The sequence below is a fragment of the Oncorhynchus kisutch genome, linkage group LG6 (genome assembly GCF_002021735.2).
Source record: "Oncorhynchus kisutch isolate 150728-3 linkage group LG6, Okis_V2, whole genome shotgun sequence".
NCBI lineage: Eukaryota > Metazoa > Chordata > Actinopteri > Salmoniformes > Salmonidae > Oncorhynchus > Oncorhynchus kisutch.
This window is the reverse complement of record NC_034179.2, coordinates 68,115,185-68,142,829: the sequence shown is the minus strand read 5'-3', so window position 1 is coordinate 68,142,829 and position 27,645 is coordinate 68,115,185. Positions and strand designations below refer to the sequence as shown.

Here is a 27,645-nt window from a genome sequence, read left to right as displayed (position 1 = left end):
TTGTTGTAAATGAAGATGATTAAAGTTGCCCCAAGCTAGCTTGTGTTGTCCTGCGAATCACCCAATCTTGTGCCCATTAACCCCCCTATCTTATCTGTGAACTCCAATTGACACTCTGGACAGCATCCTTTCTACAGTGGCTTGTAAAAGTATTCACCCCCCTTGGCATTTTTCCCATTTTGTTGCAATACAACCAGGAATTAAAATAGATTTTTGGGGGGTTTGTATCATTTGATTTACACAACATGCCTACCACTTTGAAGATGCAAAATATTTTTTATTGTGAAACAACCAAGAAATAAGACAAAAACACTTGAGTGTGCTTAACTATTCACTCGCCCCAAAGTCAATACTTTGTTGAGTCACCTTTTGCAGCATTTACAGCTGCAAGTCTCTTGAGGTATGTCTCTATAAGCTTGGCACATCCAGCCAAAGGGATTTTTGCCCATTCTTCAAGGCAAATCTGCTCCAGCTCCTTCAAGTTGGATGGGTTCCACTGGTGTACAGCAATCTTCATACCACAGATTCTCAATTGGATTGAGGTCTGGGCTTTGTTGAACCACTTGAGTGTTGCTTTAGCAGTATGCTTAGGGTCATTGTCCTGCTGGAAGGTGAACCTCCGTCCCAGTCTCAAATCTCTGGAAGACTGAAGCAGGTTTCCCTCAAGAATTTCCCTGTATTTAGCTCCATCGCTCCTTCAATTCAGTTCCCCAGTCCCTGACGATGAAAAACATACCCAGAGCATGATGCTGCCACCACCAATGCTTCACTGTGGGGAAGTGTTCTAGGGGTGATGAGAGGTGTTAGGTTTGCGCCAGACATAGCATTTTCCTTGATGGACAAAAAGCTCCATATTAGTTTCATCTGACCATAGTACCTTCTTCCGTATGTTTGGGGAGTCTCCCACATGCCTTTTGGCGAACACCAAATGTGTTTGCTTATTTTTTTCTTTAAGCAATGGCTTTTTTTCTGACCACTCTTCCGTAAATCCCAGCTCTTTGGAGTGTACGACTTAGTGGTCCTATGGACAGATACTCCAATCTCCGCTGTGGAGCTTTGCAGCTCCTTCAGGGTTATCTTTGGTCTCTTTGATGCCTCTCTGATTAATGCCCTCCTTACCTTGAACTTGTTATCAGTATAAAAGACACCGGTCCACAACCTCAAACAGTCACACTCCAAACTCCACTATGGCCAAGACCAAAGAGCTGTCAAAGGACACCAGAAACAAAATTGTAGACCTGCACCAGGCTGGGAAGACTGAATCTGCAATAGGTAAGCAGCTTGGTTTGAAGAAATCAACTGTGGGAGCAATTATTAGGAACTGGAAGACATACAAGACCAATGATAATCTCCCTCGATCTGGGGCTCCACACAAGATCTCACCACGTGGGGTCAAAATAATCACAAGAACGGTGAGCAAAAATCCCAGAACCACACGGGGGGACCTAGTGAATGACCTGCATAGAGCTGGGACCAAAGTAACAAAGCCTACCATCAGTAACACACTACGCCACCAGGGACTCAAATCATGCAGTGCCAGACGTGTCCCCCTGCTTAAGCCAGTACATGTCCAGGCCCGTCTGAAGTTTGCTAGAGAGCATTTGGATGATCCAGAAGAAGATTGGGAGAATGTCATATGGTCAGATGAAACCAAAATATAACTTTTTGGTAAAAACTCAACTCGTCATGTTTGGAGGACAAAGAATGCTGAGTTGCATCCAAAGAACACCATACCTACTGTGAAGCATAGGGGTGGAAACATCATGCTTTGGGGCTGTTTTTTCTGCAAAGGGACCAGGAAGACTGATCCGTGTAAAGGAAAGAATGAATGGGGCCATGTATCGTGAGATTTTGAGTGAAAACCTCCTTCCATCAGCAAGGTGAAACGTGGCTGGGTCTTTCAGCATGACAATGATCCCAAACACACCGCCAGGGCAACGAAGGAGTGGCTTCTTTCAAGGTCCTGGAGTGGCCTAGCCAGTCTCCAGATCTCAACCCCATAGAAAATCTTTGGAGGGATTTGAAAGTCCGTGTTGCCCAGCAACAGCCCCAAAACATCACTGCTCTAGAGGAGATCTGCATGGAGGAATGGGCCAAAATACCAGCAACATTGTGTGAAAACCTAGTGAAGACTTACAGAAAACGTTTGACCTCTGTCATTGCCAACAAAGGGTATATAACAAAGTATTGAGATAAACTTTTGTTATTGACCAAATACTTATTTTCCACCATAATTTGCAAATAAATTCATAAAAAATCCTACAATGTGATTTTCTGGATTTTTTCCCCTCTTTTTGTCTGTCATAGTTGAAGTGTACCTATGATGAAAATTACAGGCCTCTCTCATCTTTTTAAGTGGGAGAACTTGCACAATTGGTGGCTGACCAAATATTTTTTTTGCCCCACTGTATGCACGCACCACTTTTTCGTTTATTATTTTTGAGATTTTTTTTTATTCCACTTCACCAATTTGGTCTATTTTGTGTATGTCAAATACATGAAATCCAAATCTATTTAAATTACAGGTTGTAATGCAACAAAATAGGAAAAACGCCAAAGGGGATGAATACTTTTGCAAGGCACTGTACTCTACCTTATCAGACAACTCTAATGGATGGTTGCTCTGTGCTGTAATGGAGGCTTGGGGAACACAGTACTGGTCATTATATGGCTACAGTAACAGTTGTAAGCATTGGACAGAATAGTTTGCTTCAGTCTGTGAGAACAGTGGGCGATTATTTTCTTTAAAAACATAGCTGGGCTTTTGTTTTTCTCTTCAAAATCCACTTCTACCAGAACTGGCCTGGGGGTTAATCCAGCCAATAATAAACTTACTGCATTAGAGTTTGCAACAAACATCACATCTGTGAGAAACTGCCTCAAGACACTTCTGCACAACTTCGGACAAAGAAAGTATTATCCAAAAGTGCAGCGTCATCATAAATGATACCCCCTCTGTTTTTAGACATTCCGGTACTCATCCGTTAAATCAGCACTAGGCAGCATAGCATCCCCTTTACGACACCATCAAGAGTCTCATGGAAGGACTCATTGAATATGTGACACCAGATAGCTCCATGCTCCTACTGCTTCCCACGTGAAAGCCAAGCAACCCCTTGGTTCCACCTATCCAGTCTTAGAGCCATGGTCAAAACAGATAGAAACAGAGATCATTTGATAGTAATGGACAGCCAGTAATTTAAATCAATGATCATCAGAGAGGATGGAGATGAGGAAAGGAGGCCATTCGATAGCATTGGGACTCAGCCTAAATCTCCCTTGGTTTGTAGATGAAGAAGCCACTAACAGTGTGCTGACTGCACCAGCTACCAGGACCAGAGGAGAAGAGGGGAGGAGGAGAGGTGAGTGGGCAGGGGGCCTAGGAGAGAGAGGCCATCTGCTGCCTACTGCCTGTGGTCCTGTATCCCTGGCAGGGCAGCCCTTGTCCCCATATGGACCTAACCTGGAAGAGGGGACACCATAGATATGCTGCTGTGTCCTGCACCTAGTTAGAGCAGCACAGGAATCTGTGTGTGTGGGAGGTGGATGAATCCTCTATGTGCGTGCATGTAGGTGTGAGTCCCGGTAAGAGACAGAAAACATATTGAATGTAAAGATAAGTCCTGTATTAGAAAAGACAGACATCGATAAACAGACCAAAAGGGTAAGAAAACACGTACAAAAGTGGGATGAAAACATCAATGTTAGCTTAGTGAAGGAATCATTTTACAGCTCCATAATGACTCACTTAAAGAGATGACTAATATTGTCCGGAAATAAATAAATCATAAAGTGCTTTTTATTGTATTTTTTATTTAACTAGGCAAGTCAGTTAAGAACAAATTATTATTTACAATGACGGCCTACACCGGCCAAAACCAGATGACGCTGGGGAAATTGTGTGTCGCCCTATGGGACTCCTAATCACGGCCGGGTTGCGATACAGCCTATATGAGTCATCATTTCGATAACCTCGTCTAGTAAGAAGTTAGTGTATCAATACATCCACTTGTTGGGGAGAGAATAGGGACACACACAGATATTCCTGAGAGAGTAGGGTGTTTCAGTACATCACATAGAGGAAACGCCCAGAGAGAGAGCTGTGTGTGTGTGACAGATACAACAGTCGCACACACACACGAGCATACACACCCAGTGGAGAGAGAGAGGGAGGGGGGGGGGGAGTAAGAGAGAGAGAGAAAGTGTGTGAGAGAGAGAGAGAGAGAAAGTGTGTGAGAGAGAGAGAGAGAGAGAGAGAGAGAGAGAGAGAGAGAGAGAGAGAGAGAGAGAGAGAGAGCACACAAATGGATGGGTGGTTAAAAGGAGGGAATTTACTGTCTGTAGTGTAGTGCAGCAGATGACTGAGATTAGGAGAAAGACAGTGATGAGCAGAGCATCATCCTCCATAAGCCAACTAGCTAGTGAGCCGGAGCAGTACAGACAGTAGATGATTGAATAGTAGGACGTGCTGTACTGATGGTTTAAAGGGAAACAAACTGCACACAGAGACATAACGTTTTTCTTCACAAGTTCATCTGACTCTAAGGAAGTAGATAAAGGCTTATTTGCCAAAATCCTGAAGTCCACCTTTAAAGGTGAAAGATACTTCATATGCAATCTGCTTAAATCTGTGATTTTGGTTCAAACTATTCATGTCACTGCCTTCCCTCCTTGGCGGGATGTCTGAGGGAATGTCTCATAGTATTAGCAGCAGAATTGAGTCTCGCTTTGCCCCACTCTGATGCTATGTGGGAAAGGAGTGGAGGCTAACAGTCGATTCTGGGGGATGCAATTTAGGCAGTGCAGGCCTCAATCCAACCCCCCACTTCCCTCTCATGACCCCTATTCCAACAAATCTATGGGGTGGCCTCTGCCAGAACATGGTTCATTAAAACGTACATGAGGTGTGGACAGGACACAGAATGCCACACACACAGATATAGAGATACATGCTCTCACACAGTCAACACACATTCATACCCAGGTCCCAAGACCGAGCGTCCCACCATGGATGACTTACAGGGACATAAAACTAGGGAGAGAAGAGAATGAGTGTTGAGGCAATATACTGTCTCTGCCTCCAGGGAATGGTCTCTATATATTTGGCAAATGGGATTTCACACGTGCGTGGGCACGTGCACACACACTAAACCTTCACAAGACTGACACACAACGTGGGTATCAACGATAATGGCCTTACGGACACACACACACACACACACAAACACACACACACACACACACACACACTCTAACCCTGTGTGATATAACGATAATGTGAACAGCCGGCTTCTCAGAGGTTCGATGAAGCCGTACAACCAGTCACCCTCTTGAGGAGGAGTCAACGGGGTCAGAGAAGGTAGGGATGATGGATGAAGGGAGGGGCAGGAAATATGAACCGATCACTTCCTGCAGACAGAGACAGGTTTAGGGGCTGAGTGACGGCCATGGGGCCAGACAGTTGGAGGAAAGTGGCCTATAAGAAGAGCTCAGTCCACGATAACTTCATGTACCATTATACACTGTCCACAACTACTACACCACTACTTTATGTTGAGTCCAAGCTGGCTCCCTATGTTGACATTGTTGCACTTCCTTGTAACCTTTCCATGATAATTGACATGTTAAACAATAGGATATAACTCCATTAAAGTTCTCTAACAAATTGAGTCCTCACAGGTCAGTGCCCATGAAGGAAAGGAAACTAGGAAAGGAAGACATTTCAGACTGCAATGACACAGTCCTATGGGGTGTCATGGTTTATAAGGACAGTGTATCTTTCCCCATTAGTTGCAGCATTTTACCACTGGACATGATGAGAGGGGCTTGCTCGTTAGGCTGTGTGAACACGCCGTGTCCCATCTGTGTGTTAACATGTTAGGAACAGCACAAACAACCCTGGGGGAAGACAGACACTCTCTCACGTGGCGGCGAGAGAGAGATAGAAGGAAGAGGAGGACGATGGAGAGATGGAGGAAGAGAGAGAAAAAAAGAGAGGGAGAGGGAAAGAGAGAAGGAGAGGCAGATATTTAGAAAGATACCCAGAAAAAAGAGAAATGCATAGAACTCATTAAGCTCCTACATTTTAGAGTTAAATTATCTCACTTTCAGTGTATTGCTAAATGTTGCAACAGACCTCAGGAGAAATCAAGCGAGGGGAGTGAAGGAAAACAGTGAACAGTAGCTTTAATAGCCTGACAACAACCCAGACAGAACTACATGGGTCAATGCAGCTGAATATCTAATAAGCTCTCTATTCAGTCAGAGTGAGGATGCCTTGGCTTGAGTGACCGCACCAAACGAGACAAACACATCCCAAAGCAAGCGCAGCTTGTTCCCAAAAGAGGGGGTTTGTTCCCAACAACAAAAAGCATTGTCGGGGGATAGGGCTGGCAGGATCAGAGAGGAAGAGGGAGAGAGAGAGGAGCGAGAGATAGAGCGAGGACAAGCGAAGAGAACAGAGATGATAAGAGATAGGGAGAAATAGAGATGAGAACAGAGCAGGGCGGAGAGAGGAAAAGACTAGAAAACAAGATCGAAATCGAGACAACAACAAGGTAAACAGTCCGGGCGGTAAAAGCAGTGCAGCTCACCTTTAAAACGTGTTCCCCTTAGGTTGGCACTCAGTCGACATGGCAGACTGGCATAAGGCCCTCGTCTCCACTGGCAGCACGGCAGGACGAATGCGTATCCCGGGTAACGGCAGCAGTGTTGGAAGAGACAGAACAGAATGTATCCACTGGGCAAAGGCTGGCTGCCTGCTTCCTCCTGCACAACCCAGCACTACAGAGCTCTGCTCTGCCACAGAGCACCGTCAAGGACAGCCGAGAAAGAGAGAGGGAGGAGGGGAGGGCGGGTAGGAGAGTTAGAGAGGGGGGGTAGAGAGGGAAGAGGGAGGGGAGAGAGAGAAGTGGGAGTGGATGACAGTGTCTAAGGCAGAGCGAAAGGAAAGAGAGAAGGACGGGGTAAAGAGAGAGAGGGACAGGAGAAAAATCAAGAGAGAGAAAGAGAGAGAGGCAGGCTGAGGTAGGGACACACAAGCACACACTCAAGCACAGCTGTCTGGTATGATGGAGAAGGCAGCGCTCTCAAGCAGGTCCTGGTGATCCAACCCTGGTGTGTGTGTGTAGGGGGAGGATGGGGGCAGTGAGAGCCTAAGGGGAGGAGGAGGGAAGGAGGGGGATGTCAGTCAGCAGCACTCCACTCAGCTTATTATCAGGCCACTCAAGGAGATGTGAGATGCCTCTCTTGTCTGCCTGGGGAGACACTGAAAAGGAGGAAGAGGAGGTTGTTTAAAAGGGGATGGAGGGAGGATAAAGGAGATGTCTCTCATCTGCCTGGGGAGACACTGAAAAGGAGAAAAATAAGAAGGTTTCAAAGGGGATGGAAGGAGATGCACTTCACAAGACAGGTGCATCCGCTACAGTCCTCCAATAGAGATGTAAGTTGCGCCTGGCCATTAAGGTGGAGCTCTGGTGTGATACATTATGGCAGGGCTCGGCAACAAGCATTTTTGTTTTCTCCAGAAGAACAGGGCCCAGATTCACAAAACCTTCTTAAGTGAAATGTTTTCCTTAACTATAGACTTATGAAGAAAGTTAAGCAAAGTTGATTTTCCTCAAAAAGGTTATTTGGAAATGTTCTTGCACTATTATGTTTCTCCTTAAGCAAAAAGTTAAGAAGAAATAGAATCTTAAAAATAAAGTTTGGGGTTTTTGTTCTTAATTCCAAGATGGCTAAACCATTGTCTTAAACTCAGGGCTGTGAGAGAATAAACTCATGAAAGCAATTGAACATGTTTAATTCACTCACAAACTTAATCTGAACGTTTCAGTATTGATTATTTTGAACCCAAGAACATGTTTTAGGACATATGCGAACATGATTGCCATTGCTAGCTAGATAGCAAAGCTAAATTGGTAAGAAGATATTTGAGGATTCCGTAAGAAAATCATTCAATCTTTAGATATTGTTGAGGAATATCAACACCTTTTCTTTCTTGAGCAGCTTTTTGCATAAGAAGTGTTTTGGGAATCTGTGCCCAGGAATTCAGCTTAAAAGTATCTCCTATGAATAAAATTTTTAAAAAGGTGTGTGTGATCGTATGTGGTCGTGTCTCAATGTAATCAAGGTGTGAAATGATTGTTATTTTCAAATACAATCTCTTTTTTGGGGCTTGGTTGTGGTCAACTTGCAGTGTACAAATTATTAGAAATATATCGCGCCCCCCCCCCCCTATATCCAGTCTGAAAAGAATTGGCCTGCACCTGAATGTCGTTGCCTACCCCTGCTTTATGGAATGTCTGACGTTAGCAAGTATCTCTACATATGACTCTGGTGCCCTCACTTGGCTGCATAGTTAGCTTAACGTAGACAGTTCCATTGGCTTTAGACATGCATCAATGCTGCGTCCACATGACCATCAGCAGATATTCGTATGCTCAAGGCCATTATACAAGAACTAAGTACATTGATGCATGCACATGATCCTTTGACAAATGCTTACTTCTCGGTGGTAGTCTGTTTTCTCACAGTACCATGATGTGCTGTGAGTCTTTAAAGCATCCGTTTTCACCAGTCCTATCTATCCTACAGGCATTCCTGGATCATTCATACTCACCTAGCTGTTTAGCACTTCACTGTGTGTGTGCGTCAGTGGAGGCTGCTGAGGGGAGGATGGCTCATAATGACTGGAATGGAGTGTAGTGGAATGGTATCTAATGTGTTTCATAACATTCCATTGACTTCATTCCCGCCATTATTATGAGCCGTCCTCCCCTCAGCAGCCTCCACTGGTGTGTGTGTGTGTGTGTGTGTGTGTGTGGTGGTGCTCAGTGTAACACAAGAGCATAAATATGCCCCCGTTGAAATGAGTGAATCACTCCCCAGGCGTTGCTGCTGATCTCTCATAAAGCTCTATTCAAATTCTGGCCCTTCCTCTTTCCTCAGCTCGGGTCTTGTTGTACTAACTCATGTCCTCCTCACACACACACCATAACCGTCTGTAATCGTCTACTATTATTTGAGTCAAGTTGTCTATTTATGTGCTGTATCTCACACATTAGCCTACATAAAGGACATACGTGCATGCTGTATTAGTACACACTCCACCAGGTAGATACATTGACGCATTCAGCGCGCACATGCACACACTAAATGCATGCACACCCGCTCACCCTCATTGCTTTGTCAATTTACACATCCGCATACTGTTCCCCTGCGGTGATACCGCCAGAGAATTCAAATTTATCAGAGGGACATGAGGGAGGAACAGAGCACATACACACGCACACTAAAATATAACCTTGAAAATACCTACAAAATAAAGGATGGCTACGTCTAACTGATACCAGGAATATCTCTAAGTTGTCAAGTTTTATCATATAGAACATACGGATATGGTTCGTATACCTCTTCACATGGCATTGTTTTCAACCAGTCTTACCAACACAAGGGGGAGATCCTGATGAGATGTAAATGAGATGCTGCAACCACCCTAATATTGTTAGCTGCTGTCGGGGGTGTGGGGAGGAGCTGGGAGTGTAGACTGCAGGATGGTATAATTTGGTCCTCAAGGTTCTGGCGCCAACTAGTGTCTACTTACCAACATTACTGTTTTTTACAATTCCTGACATTTAATCCTAGTAAAAAAATCCTTTCTTAGGTCAGTTAGTATCACCACTTTGTTTTAAGAATGTGAAATGTCAGAATAATAGTATTCCCAGTGGGTCAGAAGTTTACATAAACTCAATTAGTATTTGGTAGCATTGCCTTTAAATTGTTTAACTTGGGTCAAATGTTTTGGGTAGCCTTCCACAAGCTTCCCACAATAAGTTGGGTGAATTTTGGCCCATTCCTCCTGACATAGCTGGTTGTAACTGAGTCAGATTTGTAGGCCTCCTTGCTCGCACACGCTTTTTCAGTTCTGTCCACAAATTTTCTACAGGATTGAGGTCAAGACCTTGTGATGGCCACTCCAATACCTTGACTTTGTTGTCCTTAAGCCATTTTGCAACAACTTTGGGAGTATGCTTGGGGTCATTGTCCATTTGGAAGACCCATTTGCGACCAAGCTCAAAAAGTACATTATTTGTCCCCATGTGCAGTTACAAACCGTAGTCTGGCTTTTTTTATGGCGGTTTTGGAGCAGTGGCTTCTTCCTTGCTGAGTGGCCTTTCAGGTTATGTCGATATAGGGCTCGTTTTACTGTGGATATAGATACTTTTGTACCTGTTTCTTCCAGCATCTTCACAAGGTCCTTTGCTGTTGTTCTGGGATTGATTTGCACTTTTCGCACCAAAGTACGTTCATCTCTAGGAGACAGAATGAGTCTCCTTCCTCAGCGGCATGACGTCTGCGTGGTCCCATGGTGTTTATACTTGCGTACTATTGTTTGTACAGATGAACATGGTACCTTCAGGGGTTTGGAAATTGCTCCCAGGTATGAACCAGACTTGTGGAGGTCTACTTTTTTTTCCTGTCTTGGCTGATTTCTTTTGATTTCCCCATGATGTCAAGCAAAGAGGCACTGAGTTTGAAGGTAGGCCTTGAAATACATCCACAGGTACACCTCCAATTGACTCAAATTATGTCAATTAGCCTGTCAGAAGATTCTAAAGCCATTACATTATTTTCTGGGATTTTCCAAGCTGTTTAAAAAGGCACAGTCAATTTAGTGTATGTAAACGTCTAACCCACTGGAATTGTGATACAGTGAATTAAGTTAAATAATCTGTCTGGTAACAATTGTTGGAAAAATAACTCATGTCATGCACAAAGTAGATGTCCTAACCGACTTGCCGAAACTATAGTTTGTTAACAAGAAATGTGTGGAGTGGCTGAAAAACTAGTTTCAATGACTCCAATCTAAGTGTATGTAAACATCCAAATTCAACTGTATATCTGTGGTAGGGTGTGTTTGGTTGGAGAAACAATCACAAGCACAGACAGACAGGTCAATACTCAATCCAAGGTACGTTATAGAGCAGCGCACTGAACAGCCAACAATGTGCCTTTTCTATTGGGCGCCTTGGATTGAATCTCAGCCAGAGACATAAAGTAAGGCGCTTTTGTCATGTTTTAAATTCCATCAACAGTTTTATTATTATTTGTTCTGGTAACGCATTTGCTCAATAACAGTATAGCAAGAGAATTCCAGTTGGATTCCAGAGTTGAGAGCCAACCACGATATCCTCCAGTGATGTTACACCACCAAATAACTCTGGTTAGCCACCAACCGCTAACGCCAACGCACAGTATTTACACACACATACAGGCACGCAGACACACACACAGCTCAGGCAGTCAACTCAAAAAGGTGCAGATCAAATCAGCGGCAACCAAATATTTTGAGAGGAAACAACAAGAAAATGATATTTCTCTGTACTTGAGAATGCATCACATCAGAAAGGTGTGTATAGTTTCTCCTCCTTGGCTGACATACAGTAGACAACTTTTTATACTCTGGTCCAAACAATGAGCTGTCCCTTTTCGCAGACCTTTTCAGAGCAGGGCTACAAACAAAGGTCAAGTGCATCGTTTTCCAAACTGATTTGGTTCCATATACTTCGACCCTCAACCTATCGTCTTAGCCTCCAGGCTCAAGGGTGCGCTCGTTTCGATTGAAATGTTCTTCCTACTCAGGTACATGTGACGTTTCCACAACGTTGCAGTGATGTCCAGTCTTAGCTGGGGGGGCTTACTGTAGTTAGCACAATGGCAAGTAGTCAGTCAGCTCTTCCAGTTCAGCCCCGAGGTCAGATATTTTCCTCACTGGCCGGGTGGGTGGAGATTCCTCATCCCCTGCTCCTCCTCCAGTTTCTGTGGGCCAATCAAAAAGGGAGGAGGGTGGATCATGTAAAACCCTGCCCCCAGACGTCCGGATACCGAGTCAACCAAGAGCGCTGATTAGTGCACAGTCTGGCACAAGAGGGTTTGAGCGAGACTGTCCCCAATCAGTCACCATCAGTCTTCAGGTAAGCTGTTCCCGTGTATAAAAACCCTGCAACAACAAAGGATAAGGACATTATATACACTGACCGGTGGCCACACTAAACAATGCACACCACAATGTTTTCATTGAAAATATATGGAAAAGTCAATTGTATAATGTACCAAATAAAGTATTTCAGTATAAACGTAATTTAACAACACTGCTCAATTGGTGGCCCAAATGTCCATCACTCACTTGCTCCATAGATCTTCCAAGTGCTACGTTTGAGACTCCGGCTGGCCAGTCGCCGGTTGGGTGGTCGTGTCCCGCCCCATCTCCTTGATTGACATGTACATCTCCTCCTCAGGATCATAGTAGTAGAACTTTCGCAGGTAGACTATGAGGGGCCTATGGGAAGAGACGGGGTACATTTTATACAAGCCCTTCCAATACAAAACTGTCTGCCTGTGTGTATTAATGGATAGAAAATATAACCATCCCAATACACACTATGTCAATATCCTAAACACTCCCACCATTGTACACAAATCCCAACATCTTGTGGAGCCATTTTGGCCTGCCTTGGTGGTTATTTGTTGTGTTGATTATATTTAGTCTGTCTTCGGATGTTTCACTTATTTTGTACACTAGAGGGCACTATATGTCACACTATATAATAGGTCACTGGTCTATACAGGCAGGGCAGTGCATGGGCAGCCAGGAGCTCTTGGATGTGGTCTATATGTTGCGTTTCTATATTGTGGGCAGATCTGTGTGTTGCGTTTCTACGTACGTGGGCAGCGGGAGCTCCTGGATGTGGTCTATGCGGATCAGCTGGCGAATGCAGAAGCGGCAGAGGTGCTGCAGGGACTTGACACTGCTGAAGCGGGACACTGGGTACAGTAGCTGGACCGGGGTCGGGGGGAGGCCTGGAGGAGAAACCATGGTCACACACATATTAATGTACATCAGTGGCAGGAACACACATCATAAGCATACTAAAATTCTACCCTAGAGAGTGAACTACATCCTCCACCATATATAAATACAACACTAATTGTGAAAATATAGTAAAGTCAAAACAAACCTAAGGCCTAATTAGTTAAGAAAACCCAGTGCTAAATAAGTGTTAGTAATAGCAACTTTAAAATGGTGCTGTATGTAACCTATGATTCAGATCCATATACAGCGACAGAGCAGTCATTTAGCATTGTCCCACTCTGATTGGTAGGTTCTTACCTGGGACCCGTGAGCGCAGGAAGTAGAGGAATTTTCCGTTCTTGGAGTGCATGATGGCCCTTTCGATAAACTCTACCACAGAATGACAGCGGTCCTCAAACTTTGGGTGACACCAGAGGCTGAAGGTTCCTGTGAAGAAAGAGAGAAAAAGACCAATCAATAAGACACGACATGAAACCATCCAATGGCAAGACCCGACATGAAACCATCCAATGGCAAGACCTGACATGAAACCATCCAATGGCAAGACCCGACATAAAACCATCCAACGTGTGTGTACATGGCTTACATCTTCAGTTAAAAGTGCTGCATGAGAGCACATGTAGAGCAGGGGCGTGCAGAGTAGTCTGACAGAACAGGATCGTAAAAGATATGGGCAATTGCTGACACCAATGCGATTTTATATTATTATCAGTGAACGGAACAACAACAAAAACATTTTCGGGTGCCAGCGTGCATCTTTAAATAAAGTGTGAGGTGCTATGTGGTCTAAACAACTCAACTGGTTAGCTTGCCCGTCTGTAAAGAAATGGGCGGGTTCTACGTCGATCCTGCTTCTCCGACTGGATAGAGTGAAGCTGTATTTCTCCGTCCACCCGCTTCACTTCATAACTTCACCGATCACTTCTCCCCGCATGTTTCAGTCTGACAATTCAGATTACTACGGTCTCCTGTTAGATACTCTGCACATTGCTAACAAGCGGGGCTAGGGTAGAAAGATTAACCTCCGATGCGCACTCTGAGTGACAACAAACCTGTCTGGTCGCTGCACACAGAAACAGACAAGACATCCCTCCGCACGCTGCTCCACATCTGCAGCTAGTTTGGTCTTTAAACGTGCAGGGAGATTTACATTTTGCCAACATCTACTTAAGCATATTAAACACTTCCACGTTTTTTCTGAACACGAGTATCATCCAATTTGACTAGCAACTGTCAATTTATAGATACGATGACAAAGTATAGCCAGATTGGAACACCCCTAACGTAGAGTACCTATAGCGTGTGTGTGTGTATGTGCATGCTTGCTTGTGTGTGTGTGTGTAACTCACCTCTGTAGTGCTCCATGCGCGTGTGGTGTGTGACCCCCTGGGAGCGGAAGCTCAGGCTGAGGATGTAGCGGGGGTCAGAGCTGTCCCTCACCAGGAACGCCCCGTCTGGCTTGGCCTTCAGCTTCATCTCTGCATCCTCCCAGTTCATAGGACCCCAGTACCAGCCACACTATGATCACACAGATATAGGCAAATTCACATCAAATATAAAAGTTTGGATACCTGCTCATTCCAGGGGTTTTTCTTTATTTTTACTACTTTCTACATGGTAGAATAATAGTGAAGAAATCAAAACAATGAAATAGCACATATGGAATCATGTAGTAACCCCCCCCAAAAAAGTGTTTAACAAATCAAAATATATTTTATATTTGAGATTCTTCAAAGTAGCCACCCTTTGCCTTGATGACAGCTTTGAACACTCTTGGCATTCTCTCAACCAGCTTCATGAGGTAGTCATCTGGAATGCATTTCAATTAACAGGTGTGCCTTCTTAAAAGTTCATTTGTGGAATTTCTATCCTTCTTAATGGGTTTGAGCCAATCAGTTGTGTTGTGACAAGGTAGGGCTGGTATACAGAATATAGCCCTATTTGGTAAAATACCAAGTCCATATTATGGCAAGAACAGCTCAAATAAGCAAAGAGAAATGACAGTCCATCCTTACTTTAAGACATGAAGGTCAGTCAATACAGAACATTTCAAGAACTTTGAATGTTTTTTGAAGTGCAGTCGCAAAAACCATCAAGCGCTATGATGAAACTGGCTCTCATGAGGATCCCCACAGGAAAGGAAGACCCAGAGTTACCTCTGCTGCAGAGAATAAGTTAGAGTTAACTGCACCTCAGATTTCAGCCCAAATAAATGCTTCAGAGTTAAAGTAACAGACACATCTCAACATCAACTGTTCAGAGGAGACTGTGTGAATCAGACCTTCATGGTCGAAATTGCTGCAAAGAAACCACTACTAAAGGACATCAATAAGAAGGAGAGAATTGCTTTGGCCAAGAAACACGAGCAATGGACATTGGACTGGTGGAAATCTGTCCTTTGGTCTGATGAGTTCAAAAATTAGATTTTTGGTTCCAACCGCTGTGTCTTTGTGAGACGCAGAGTAGATGAACATATGATCTCCACATGTGTAGTTCCCACCATGAAGCACAGAGGAGGTGTGATGGTGTGGAGGTGCTCTGCTGGTGACACAGTCTGTGATTTATTTAGAATTCAAGGCACACTTACCAGCGTAGCTACCACAGCATTCTGCAGCGATATCCCATCTGGTTTGCGCTTAGTGGTTCCATAATTTGTTTTTCTACAGGACAATGACCCAACACACCTCCAGGCTGTGTAAGGGCTATTTGACCAAGAAGGAAAGTGATGTAATGCTGCCTCAGATGACCTGGCCTCCACAATCACCCAACCTGAGTTGGGCCACAGAGTGAAGGAAAAGCAGCCAACAAGTGCTCAGCATATGTGGGAACTCCTTCAAGACTGTTGGAAAAGCATTCCTTGTGAAGCTGGTTGAGAGAATGCCAAGAGTGTGCAAAGCTGTCATCAAGGCAAAGGGTGGCTACTTTGAAGAATGTCAAATATATTTTGATTTGATTAACACTTTTTGGGTTACTACAAGATTCCATGTGTTATTTCATCCTTTTGATGTATCCACTATTATTCTTCAATGTAGAAAATAGTAAAACTAAAGAAAAACCCTTGATTGAGTAGGTGTGTCCCAACCTTTTTTACATGCATGCATGCACATCTAAAGACTAGAAGTATTAGAAGTATCTGCCTGTGTTATGGGATGTGTTTGTTATGATCTTAGTATTATCTAACTGAAACGAGCTCTGGGTGTGTTTGTAAATTCACTCTGGTTATCTACTCCGATTTCAGAGCACTTTCATCTGAGTGTGCCAGAGTGCAGAATAACTGATGAATTTACAAACGTCCAACACCCGTTGAATATGGCCGGTGCCAGTAAACGTTGGGGAAAAAAGCTTAATTAAATTGTTGCCAGCATCACAGTTAGTCAGCAATGTTCTGGATAACATGAAAACAGCTCTGTTAGGGCAAGTAAACTGCTCAGAGTGAGGTGTTCTCTCATTTGTGTCTGGAAGTAGCTAGCAAGCTAGCCAACCTTAGCCTGTTAGCTTGGTTGCTTGACTGCCGCTGTGATTTACGAACACACCCTCTGTGTTTCAACCTAGCTCCGCGCGTCTCAACTTTTATTTATTTATTTATCCGTTATTTTACCAGGTAAGTTGACTGAGAACACGTTATCATTAGCAGCAACGACCTGGGGAATAGTTACAGAGGAGAGGAGGGGGATGAATGAGCCAATTGTAAACTGGGGATTATTAGGTGACTGTGATGGTTTGAGGGCCAGATTGGGAATTTAGCCAGGACACCAGGGTTAACACCCCTACTCTTAGTTGGTGGTCTGTTGATATCCCTCTAGTGGTATGGGGGCTGTGCTTTGGCAAAGTGGGTGGGGTTATATCCTGCCTGTTTGACCCTGTCCGGTGGTATTGTCAGACGGGGCCCACAGTATCCTGACCCCTGTTTCAGCCTCCATTATCTATGCTGCAATAGTCTATGTGCCGGGGGGCTAAGGTCAGTCTGTCCTCCTGTCTCATCTGGTGTCCTGTGTGATCTTAGGTATGCTCCCTCTAATTCTACAATTTCCTCTGAATGCTCGGCTATGAAAAGCCAACTGACATTTACTCCTGAGGTGCTGACCTGTTGCACCCTCTACAACCACTGTGATTATTATTTGACCCTGCTGGTCATCTATGAACATTTGAACATCTTGAGGAATGATCTGGCCTTAAATGGCCACGTACTCTTATAATCTCCACCCGGCACAGCCAGAAGAGGACTGGCCACCCCTCAGAACCTGGTTCCTCTCTAGGTTCCTGCCTTTCTAGGGAGTTTTTCCTAGCCACCATGCTTCTAAATCTGCATTGCTTTTTGTTTGGGGTTTTAGGCTGGGTTTCTGCTGATGTAAAAAGGGCTTAATAAATACATTTGATTTGTCTGAACCTAGCATTGTGTCTGAACCTACTGTAGCACCGTGTCTGTACCTAGCACGTGTCCAATGTTCTCTCATTTTTTCCCCGGTACTGAACACATTTTTAGGGCCTGCTGAAAAAAAAATGTCTTAACCTGACTTGCTTTTGTGCTCTTGTAGGAAGCAACAACTCCCCCATTGCTGACTAGCTATAAATGGGTTAATAGCTCACTTACTAGCAACGATTATGAACAAATATGCACATCTATGTGCATATCTACTCACAACCACTCATGGTGTAAACACAGTCCCGTGCAAAGTGAATGACTCAGATCCATATATGGCAAAGGTGTATTTGCACATTGGGATACTGGTTTTGCCGCACCGGTCTGTAGAGTACAGGCTGAGTCGTGCCTGTCAATGCAATAGAATCCTACTCCGGTGTGTTCTGCCTACAAGAAAATCTCTTGCATAGTTAGCTTTGCATACTAAGTCTTGCATAGTTCATTTTGTTTCGGTATGTTGAATTGAAAGTCGTTAATATTGGCAATTCAAGTTCAATCTTGTGCTTCTCTGCGCGGGCTGATATTTCTTATGCGCGGCAGTCCCGGGGGAGCTGCGCGCCCGTACGCAGCTTAGAGGGAACATTGTCTGAACCTAGCACTGTGTCTGTAAGAATGTCAATGTGCCTATGTACACGTGACATGTCCTACTTTTTCCAGTTCTCGGAGGCTGGTGGCAAAGCTGCTGGCATCGGGGCGGCTCAGTGGGCACAGCAGTGGGCGCTGGTCCACCCGAGACGGGTTCTGGCCGTCGCCAGGCAGCGGGATGGGCCGGGGGAGACCCCGCAGGAACGTATCTGAAACACAGGGCCACACACTCAGATCCAGGGTTTATCATTCACTCTTACTGGTGGCTACTAGAACATTCTGTAAAAAAATAAAAATAGGCATTAGAAACACATGGTATTTCCAGAAATTGTTGCCAAATAAGCCATAAATTCACCCTGCTTAAAAGAAACATGAGCAAGTGTGTAGCTCAGGGTAAGCGGTTGTGTGTCATTGGCCTGACTATGTGACCTAACAAACAAAACAATTCGAGCCTCCGTTATAGGTTAAATTATTGGGTGGAATGACACATCTGTGACAATATAACGAATAAGTCTATCATGCATGTACTGAATAAGTTAAATCTCTCTCTCAGGTACAGATGGCCATCAAATGGTTAGTCACTTCATCTGCCTCGGTCTCTGACAATCTCACCAGTCCGTCTGAATATAATCACAAAATCATTCAACCAGACAGGTTTTTAACATCATGCAAATTGACCAGGCTTTTAACTGGGCACAATCATACGTTCCGTGTGCACAATGTGATATCTACGATTAAACTATCATTTCACCATTTTCAGGAGATGGTCCTCAATGCAATCCTTTTCCTGAAATGATAATGAGTATTCATTATCTGCCTCTTTCTAAATCTTGTTCTTCATTAGGGATCCCCTTGTTACTTTTCTTTCCCTGCTGCCTCTGATAACAGCACTTTGCCAAGGCCTTTCTTTGAGCCGACCCTATTAAAGCAAGAGAAATGGTCTGGTAAACCTGCAGGGGCTTATTCAGGAGGTTGCAATGTTTCACAATGTTCAAATACCAATGTAGAAGGAACTCCGATTCTGCGTCAGAATACGGAAATGCGTCAAGCTCTACCTACACACAATCATTTCTGATTATATAACGTAGCTCAGTAGATATTACAATACCAATGCTAGTAGTCTGTATGTGCATATGCAAATGGTTACAGAAGGAAGAAGAAACCCTGTCAGGGAAAGCAATAATATCCCAACCATTAACCTCACTGTAGCAGAATATCTGTTACCCAAACTTAGTGTCCAGATACTTTATAACAATGTAAAAAAAGCCTACCAACTGAAATGAGTTAGACATATCACAGTGAAATAGAAAATGTTTTAGAAGGGTACATAGGCTGGAGAATTGAAAAATCATAGACTATGTCTTTCTTTATGAGTCTCTCTCTGTGCCCCACTGGTAAGCCCCCTTGACCTCTCTTGCCCCGGCTTTGCTCTTACCATTGAGGCTGAGGCTATGCTGGATGAAGGCATGGGAGGGATGAACACCACTCTCTAGGAAAGGCCCAGGCTGCGGCCCACCAAAGTCATCTGGAACAGAGCACAGCGGGAGCCACAGGCTTTAAGAGGCCAGCCACCACCCTGAACTTTACGGACATCAAAAAGCAACTTCCTCTTCCTCTGGCTTCCTTTCAAGTTGAGCATACTGATGGCTGAATGGCACACTATAAGATAAAGGACTAGTGGTGGTCACATTATACAGGAGCACTTTGCCTCAAAAGAACCACAATGAATGTCTCACATCCAAACTGGGTACTGTTGGTGTCAGAAGTGGGATCCCGACACAGTGATGTCACAATCAAGCCACAGAGCGAAAATGACACCAGGCAGAGCATATGAAGAAAGCAGTGACCCATCACCAAGCTGGACAGACATTGGCATAGCAAGGCATTGAGCAAATACCCATCTGTACCCCCATTCCCTTAGTCTCATTTGTCCAGTATCGTCATCCTATATTAAATGGGCAAAACCTCTATCACAACCTAGATGTTAAGCCTCTAATGATTGTTGTGTGTTGAGGAAGTGTGGCCGGATGCCCAGGCAGAGGAACCAGAAGGGCTTTAGTAGCTAGAGGCATAGGTATGAAGTAGGCTAATAGGAAAACGTGGGATCTTTAGTCATAGAAAAGCGACCTGTACCATAGCAACGCAAGCACTCCCCAGACCGTTGTCTGATCATGACTGCATCGTGACTTCTGTGCATCTTCAGTCTGATGACGTTCTCAGCCTTGGCATCGACCACATTACTAATGCTAATTGGGTGCTAACCTACTAGAACATGGTCTAAAGAAAGAAACCCACACGTCGTCTGAGGCAACAGAGAGAGAAAGAGAGAGAGAGAAATAGAGAGAGAGAGAGAAATAGAGAGAGAAATAGAGAGAGAAATAGAGAGAGAGAAATAGAGAGAGAAAGAGAGAGAGAAATAGAGAAATAGAGAGAGAGAGAGAGAGAAAATAGAGAAATAGAAGAGAGAGAGAGAGAAAGAGAAATAGAGAGAGAGAGAGAAATAGAGAGAGAGAGAGAGAGGAGAGAGAGAGAGAGAGAAATAGAGAAATAGAGAGAGAGAAATAGAGAGAGAAATAGAGAGAGAAATAGAGAGAGAAATAGAGAGAGAAATAGAGAGAGAGAAGAGAGAGAGGAGAAATAGAGAGAGAGAGGGGAGAGAGAAATAGAGAGAGAAATAAGAGAGAAATAGAGAAGAGAGAAAAGAGAGAGAGAGAAATAGGAGAGCGAGAGAAGAGAGAGAAATAGGAGAGAGAGAGAAAANGCTGGACCGGGGTCGGGGGAGGCCTGGAGGAGAACACTGGTCACACACATATTAATGTACATCAGTGGCAGGAACACACATCATAAGCATACTAAATTCTACCCTAGAGAGTGAACTACATCCTCCACCATATATAAATACAACACTAATTGTGAAAATATAGTAAAGTCAAAACAAACCTAAGGCCTAATTAGTTAAGAAAACCCAGTGCTAAATAAGTGTTAGTAATAGCAACTTTAAAATGGTGCTGTATGTAACCTATGATTCAGATCCATATACAGCGACAGAGCAGTCATTTAGCATTGTCCCACTCTGATTGGTAGGTTCTTACCTGGGACCCGTGAGCGCAGGAAGTAGAGGAATTTCCCGTTCTTGGAGTGCATGATGGCCCTTTCGATAAACTCTACCACAGAATGACAGCGGTCCTCAAACTTTGGGTGACACCAGAGGCTGAAGGTTCCTGTGAAGAAAGAGAGAAAAAGACCAATCAATAAGACACGACATGAAACCATCCAATGGCAAGACCCGACATGAAACCATCCAATGGCAAGACCTGACATGAAACCATCCAATGGCAAGACCCGACATAAAACCATCCAACGTGTGTGTACATGGCTTACATCTTCAGTTAAAAGTGCTGCATGAGAGCACATGTAGAGCAGGGGCGTGCAGAGTAGTCTGACAGAACAGGATCGTAAAAGATATGGGCAATTGCTGACACCAATGCGATTTTATATTATTATCAGTGAACGGAACAACAAAAAAACATTTTCGGGTGCCAGCGTGCATCTTTAAATAAAGTGTGAGGTGCTATGTGGTCTAAACAACTCAACTGGTTAGCTTGCCCGTCTGTAAAGAAATGGGCGGGTTCTACGTCGATCCTGCTTCTCCGACTGGATAGAGTGAAGCTGTATTTCTCCGTCCACCCCCTTCACTTCATAACTTCACCGATCACTTCTCCCCGCATGTTTCAGTCTGACAATTCAGATTACTACGGTCTCCTGTTAGATACTCTGCACATTGCTAACAAGCGGGGCTAGGGTAGAAAGATTAACCTCCGATGCGCACTCTGAGTGACAACAAACCTGTCTGGTCGCTGCACACACAGAAACAGACAAGACATCCCTCCGCACGCTGCTCCACATCTGCAGCTAGTTTGGTCTTTAAACGTGCAGGGAGATTTACATTTTGCCAACATCTACTTAAGCATATTAAACACTTCCACGTTTTTTCTGAACACGAGTATCATCCAATTTGACTAGCAACTGTCAATTTATAGATACGATGACAAAGTATAGCCAGATTGGAACACCCCTAACGTAGAGTACCTATAGCGTGTGTGTGTGTATGTGCATGCTTGCTTGTGTGTGTGTGTAACTCACCTCTGTAGTGCTCCATGCGCGTGTGGTGTGTGACCCCCTGGGAGCGGAAGCTCAGGCTGAGGATGTAGCGGGGGTCAGAGCTGTCCCTCACCAGGAACGCCCCGTCTGGCTTGGCCTTCAGCTTCATCTCTGCATCCTCCCAGTTCATAGGACCCCAGTACCAGCCACACTATGATCACACAGATATAGGCAAATTCACATCAAATATAAAAGTTTGGATACCTGCTCATTCCAGGGGTTTTTCTTTATTTTTACTACTTTCTACATGGTAGAATAATAGTGAAGAAATCAAAACAATGAAATAGCACATATGGAATCATGTAGTAACCCCCCCCAAAAAAGTGTTTAACAAATCAAAATATATTTTATATTTGAGATTCTTCAAAGTAGCCACCCTTTGCCTTGATGACAGCTTTGAACACTCTTGGCATTCTCTCAACCAGCTTCATGAGGTAGTCATCTGGAATGCATTTCAATTAACAGGTGTGCCTTCTTAAAAGTTCATTTGTGGAATTTCTATCCTTCTTAATGGGTTTGAGCCAATCAGTTGTGTTGTGACAAGGTAGGGCTGGTATACAGAATATAGCCCTATTTGGTAAAATACCAAGTCCATATTATGGCAAGAACAGCTCAAATAAGCAAAGAGAAATGACAGTCCATCCTTACTTTAAGACATGAAGGTCAGTCAATACAGAACATTTCAAGAACTTTGAATGTTTTTTGAAGTGCAGTCGCAAAAACCATCAAGCGCTATGATGAAACTGGCTCTCATGAGGATCCCACAGGAAAGGAAGACCCAGAGTTACCTCTGCTGCAGAGAATAAGTTAGAGTTAACTGCACCTCAGATTTCAGCCCAAATAAATGCTTCAGAGTTAAAGTAACAGACACATCTCAACATCAACTGTTCAGAGGAGACTGTGTGAATCAGACCTTCATGGTCGAAATTGCTGCAAAGAAACCACTACTAAAGGACATCAATAAGAAGGAGAGAATTGCTTTGGCCAAGAAACACGAGCAATGGACATTGGACTGGTGGAAATCTGTCCTTTGGTCTGATGAGTTCAAAAATTAGATTTTTGGTTCCAACCGCTGTGTCTTTGTGAGACGCAGAGTAGATGAACATATGATCTCCACATGTGTAGTTCCCACCATGAAGCACAGAGGAGGTGTGATGGTGTGGAGGTGCTCTGCTGGTGACACAGTCTGTGATTTATTTAGAATTCAAGGCACACTTACCAGCGTAGCTACCACAGCATTCTGCAGCGATATCCCATCTGGTTTGCGCTTAGTGGTTCCATAATTTGTTTTTCTACAGGACAATGACCCAACACACCTCCAGGCTGTGTAAGGGCTATTTGACCAAGAAGGAAAGTGATGTAATGCTGCCTCAGATGACCTGGCCTCCACAATCACCCAACCTGAGTTGGGCCACAGAGTGAAGGAAAAGCAGCCAACAAGTGCTCAGCATATGTGGGAACTCCTTCAAGACTGTTGGAAAAGCATTCCTTGTGAAGCTGGTTGAGAGAATGCCAAGAGTGTGCAAAGCTGTCATCAAGGCAAAGGGTGGCTACTTTGAAGAATGTCAAATAATTTTGATTTGATTAACACTTTTTGGGTTACTACAAGATTCCATGTGTTATTTCATCCTTTTGATGTATCCACTATTATTCTTCAATGTAGAAAATAGTAAAACTAAAGAAAAACCCTTGATTGAGTAGGTGTGTCCCAACCTTTTTTACATGCATGCATGCACATCTAAAGACTAGAAGTATTAGAAGTATCTGCCTGTGTTATGGGATGTGTTTGTTATGATCTTAGTATTATCTAACTGAAACGAGCTCTGGGTGTGTTTGTAAATTCACTCTGGTTATCTACTCCGATTTCAGAGCACTTTCATCTGAGTGTGCCAGAGTGCAGAATAACTGATGAATTTACAAACGTCCAACACCCGTTGAATATGGCCGGTGCCAGTAAACGTTGGGGAAAAAAGCTTAATTAAATTGTTGCCAGCATCACAGTTAGTCAGCAATGTTCTGGATAACATGAAAACAGCTCTGTTAGGGCAAGTAAACTGCTCAGAGTGAGGTGTTCTCATTTGTGTCTGGAAGTAGCTAGCAAGCTAGCCAACCTTAGCCTGTTAGCTTGGTTGCTTGACTGCCGCTGTGATTTACGAACACACCCTCTGTGTTCAACCTAGCTCCGCGCGTCTCAACTTTTATTTATTTATTTATCCGTTATTTTACCAGGTAAGTTGACTGAGAACACGTTATCATTAGCAGCAACGACCTGGGGAATAGTTACAGAGGAGAGGAGGGGGATGAATGAGCCAATTGTAAACTGGGGATTATTAGGTGACTGTGATGGTTTGAGGGCCAGATTGGGAATTTAGCCAGGACACCAGGGTTAAACACCCCTACTCTTAGTTGGTGGTCTGTTGATATCCCTCTAGTGGTATGGGGGCTGTGCTTTGGCAAAGTGGGTGGGGTTATATCCTGCCTGTTTGACCCTGTCCGGTGGTATTGTCAGACGGGGCCCACAGTATCCTGACCCCTGTTTCAGCCTCCATTATCTATGCTGCAATAGTCTATGTGCCGGGGGGCTAAGGTCAGTCTGTCCTCCTGTCTCATCTGGTGTCCTGTGTGATCTTAGGTATGCTCCCTCTAATTCTACAATTTCCTCTGAATGCTCGGCTATGAAAAGCCAACTGACATTTACTCCTGAGGTGCTGACCTGTTGCACCCTCTACAACCACTGTGATTATTATTTGACCCTGCTGGTCATCTATGAACATTTGAACATCTTGAGGAATGATCTGGCCTTAAATGGCCACGTACTCTTATAATCTCCACCCGGCACAGCCAGAAGAGGACTGGCCACCCCTCAGAACCTGGTTCCTCTCTAGGTTCCTGCCTTTCTAGGGAGTTTTTCCTAGCCACCATGCTTCTAAATCTGCATTGCTTTTTGTTTGGGGTTTTAGGCTGGGTTTCTGCTGATGTAAAAAGGGCTTAATAAATACATTTGATTTGTCTGAACCTAGCATTGTGTCTGAACCTACTGTAGCACCGTGTCTGTACCTAGCACGTGTCCAATGTTCTCTCATTTTTTCCCCGGTACTGAACACATTTGGGCCTGCTGAAAAAAAAATGTCTTAACCTGACTTGCTTTTGTGCTCTTGTAGGAAGCAACAACTCCCCCATTGCTGACTAGCTATAAATGGGTTAATAGCTCACTTACTAGCAACGATTATGAACAAATATGCACATCTATGTGCATATCTACTCACAACCACTCATGGTGTAAACACAGTCCCGTGCAAAGTGAATGACTCAGATCCATATATGGCAAAGGTGTATTTGCACATTGGGATACTGGTTTTGCCGCACCGGTCTGTAGAGTACAGGCTGAGTCGTGCCTGTCAATGCAATAGAATCCTACTCCGGTGTGTTCTGCCTACAAGAAAATCTCTTGCATAGTTAGCTTTGCATACTAAGTCTTGCATAGTTCATTTTTGTTTCGGTATGTTGAATTGAAAGTCGTTAATATTGGCAATTCAAGTTCAATCTTGTGCTTCTCTGCGCGGGCTGATATTTCTTATGCGCGGCAGTCCCGGGGGAGCGCGCGCCCGTACGCAGCTTAGAGGGAACATTGTCTGAACCTAGCACTGTGTCTGTAAGAATGTCAATGTGCCTATGTACACGTGACATGTCCTACTTTTTCCAGTTCTCGGAGGCTGGTGGCAAAGCTGCTGGCATCGGGGCGGCTCAGTGGGCACAGCAGTGGGCGCTGGTCCACCCGAGACGGGTTCTGGCCGTCGCCAGGCAGCGGGATGGGCCGGGGGAGACCCCGCAGGAACGTATCTGAAACACAGGGCCAACACTCAGATCCAGGGTTTATCATTCACTCTTACTGGTGGCTACTAGAACATTCTGTAAAAAAATAAAAATAGGCATTAGAAACACATGGTATTTCCAGAAATTGTTGCCAAATAAGCCATAAATTCACCCTGCTTAAAAGAAACATGAGCAAGTGTGTAGCTCAGGGTAAGCGGTTGTGTGTCATTGGCCTGACTATGTGACCTAACAAACAAAACAATTCGAGCCTCCGTTATAGGTTAAATTATTGGGTGGAATGACACATCTGTGACAATATAACGAATAAGTCTATCATGCATGTACTGAATAAGTTAAATCTCTCTCTCAGGTACAGATGGCCATCAAATGGTTAGTCACTTCATCTGCCTCGGTCTCTGACAATCTCACCAGTCCGTCTGAATATAATCACAAAATCATTCAACCAGACAGGTTTTTAACATCATGCAAATTGACCAGGCTTTTAACTGGGCACAATCATACGTTCCGTGTGCACAATGTGATATCTACGATTAAACTATCATTTCAACCATTTTCAGGAGATGGTCCTCATGCAATCCTTTTCCTGAAATGATAATGAGTATTCATTATCTGCCTCTTTCTAAATCTTGTTCTTCATTAGGGATCCCCTTGTTACTTTTCTTTCCCTGCTGCCTCTGATAACAGCACTTTGCCAAGGCCTTTCTTTGAGCCGACCCTATTAAAGCAAGAGAAATGGTCTGGTAAACCTGCAGGGCTTATTCAGGAGGTTGCAATGTTTCACAATGTTCAAATACCAATGTAGAAGGAACTCCGATTCTGCGTCAGAATACGGAAATGCGTCAAGCTCTACCTACACACAATCATTTCTGATTATATAACGTAGCTCAGTAGATATTACAATACCAATGCTAGTAGTCTGTATGTGCATATGCAAATGGTTACAGAAGGAAGAAGAACCCTGTCAGGGAAAGCAATAATATCCCAACCATTAACCTCACTGTAGCAGAATATCTGTTACCCAAACTTAGTGTCCAGATACTTTATAACAATGTAAAAAAGCCTACCAACTGAAATGAGTTAGACATATCACAGTGAAATAGAAAATGTTTAGAAGGGTACATAGGCTGGAGAATTGAAAAATCATAGACTATGTCTTTCTTTATGAGTCTCTCTCTGTGCCCCACTGGTAAGCCCCCTTGACCTCTCTTGCCCCGGCTTTGCTCTTACCATTGAGGCTGAGGCTATGCTGGATGAAGGCATGGAGGGATGAACACCACTCTCTAGGAAAGGCCCAGGCTGCGGCCCACCAAAGTCATCTGGAACAGAGCACAGCGGGAGCCACAGGCTTTAAGAGGCCAGCCACCACCCTGAACTTTACGGACATCAAAAAGCAACTTCCTCTTCCTCTGGCTTCCTTTCAAGTTGAGCATACTGATGGCTGAATGGCACACTATAAGATAAAGGACTAGTGGTGGTCACATTATACAGGAGCACTTTGCCTCAAAAGAACCACAATGAATGTCTCACATCCAAACTGGGTACTGTTGGTGTCAGAAGTGGGATCCCGACACAGTGATGTCACAATCAAGCCACAGAGCGAAAATGACACCAGGCAGAGCATATGAAGAAAGCAGTGACCCATCACCAAGCTGGACAGACATTGGCATAGCAAGGCATTGAGCAAATACCCATCTGTACCCCCATTCCCTTAGTCTCATTTGTCCAGTATCGTCATCCTATATTAAATGGGCAAAACCTCTATCACAACCTA

At 44.1% G+C, this 27,645-nt stretch overlaps 2 protein-coding genes across 2 annotated transcripts in view; both read right to left on the bottom strand.

Annotated features, from left to right (window-relative positions):
• LOC109892226 (sterile alpha motif domain-containing protein 14) overlaps positions 1-7,585 on the bottom strand; it is a 39,949-nt gene extending 32,364 nt beyond the window's left edge. Inside the window, exon 1 of the mRNA XM_020484665.2 lies at positions 6,594-7,585. The gene's annotated coding sequence lies outside the window, so the exon portion shown is untranslated. The remainder of the gene's footprint in view (positions 1-6,593) is intronic.
• A 3,487-nt stretch (positions 7,586-11,072) lies between these two features.
• The window catches only part of LOC109893277 (uncharacterized), a 22,655-nt gene continuing 6,082 nt past the window's right edge, over positions 11,073-27,645 (bottom strand). Inside the window, exons 3-9 of the mRNA XM_020486426.2 lie at positions 19,315-19,404; positions 17,943-18,088; positions 14,224-14,392; positions 13,172-13,300; positions 12,726-12,861; positions 12,188-12,340; positions 11,073-12,001 (exon numbers count right to left, since the gene is read on the bottom strand). Of these exons, the coding sequence (XP_020342015.1) occupies positions 12,211-12,340; positions 12,726-12,861; positions 13,172-13,300; positions 14,224-14,392; positions 17,943-18,088; positions 19,315-19,404 (800 nt within the window). The 3' untranslated portion in view covers positions 11,073-12,001; positions 12,188-12,210. The remainder of the gene's footprint in view (positions 12,002-12,187; positions 12,341-12,725; positions 12,862-13,171; positions 13,301-14,223; positions 14,393-17,942; positions 18,089-19,314; positions 19,405-27,645) is intronic.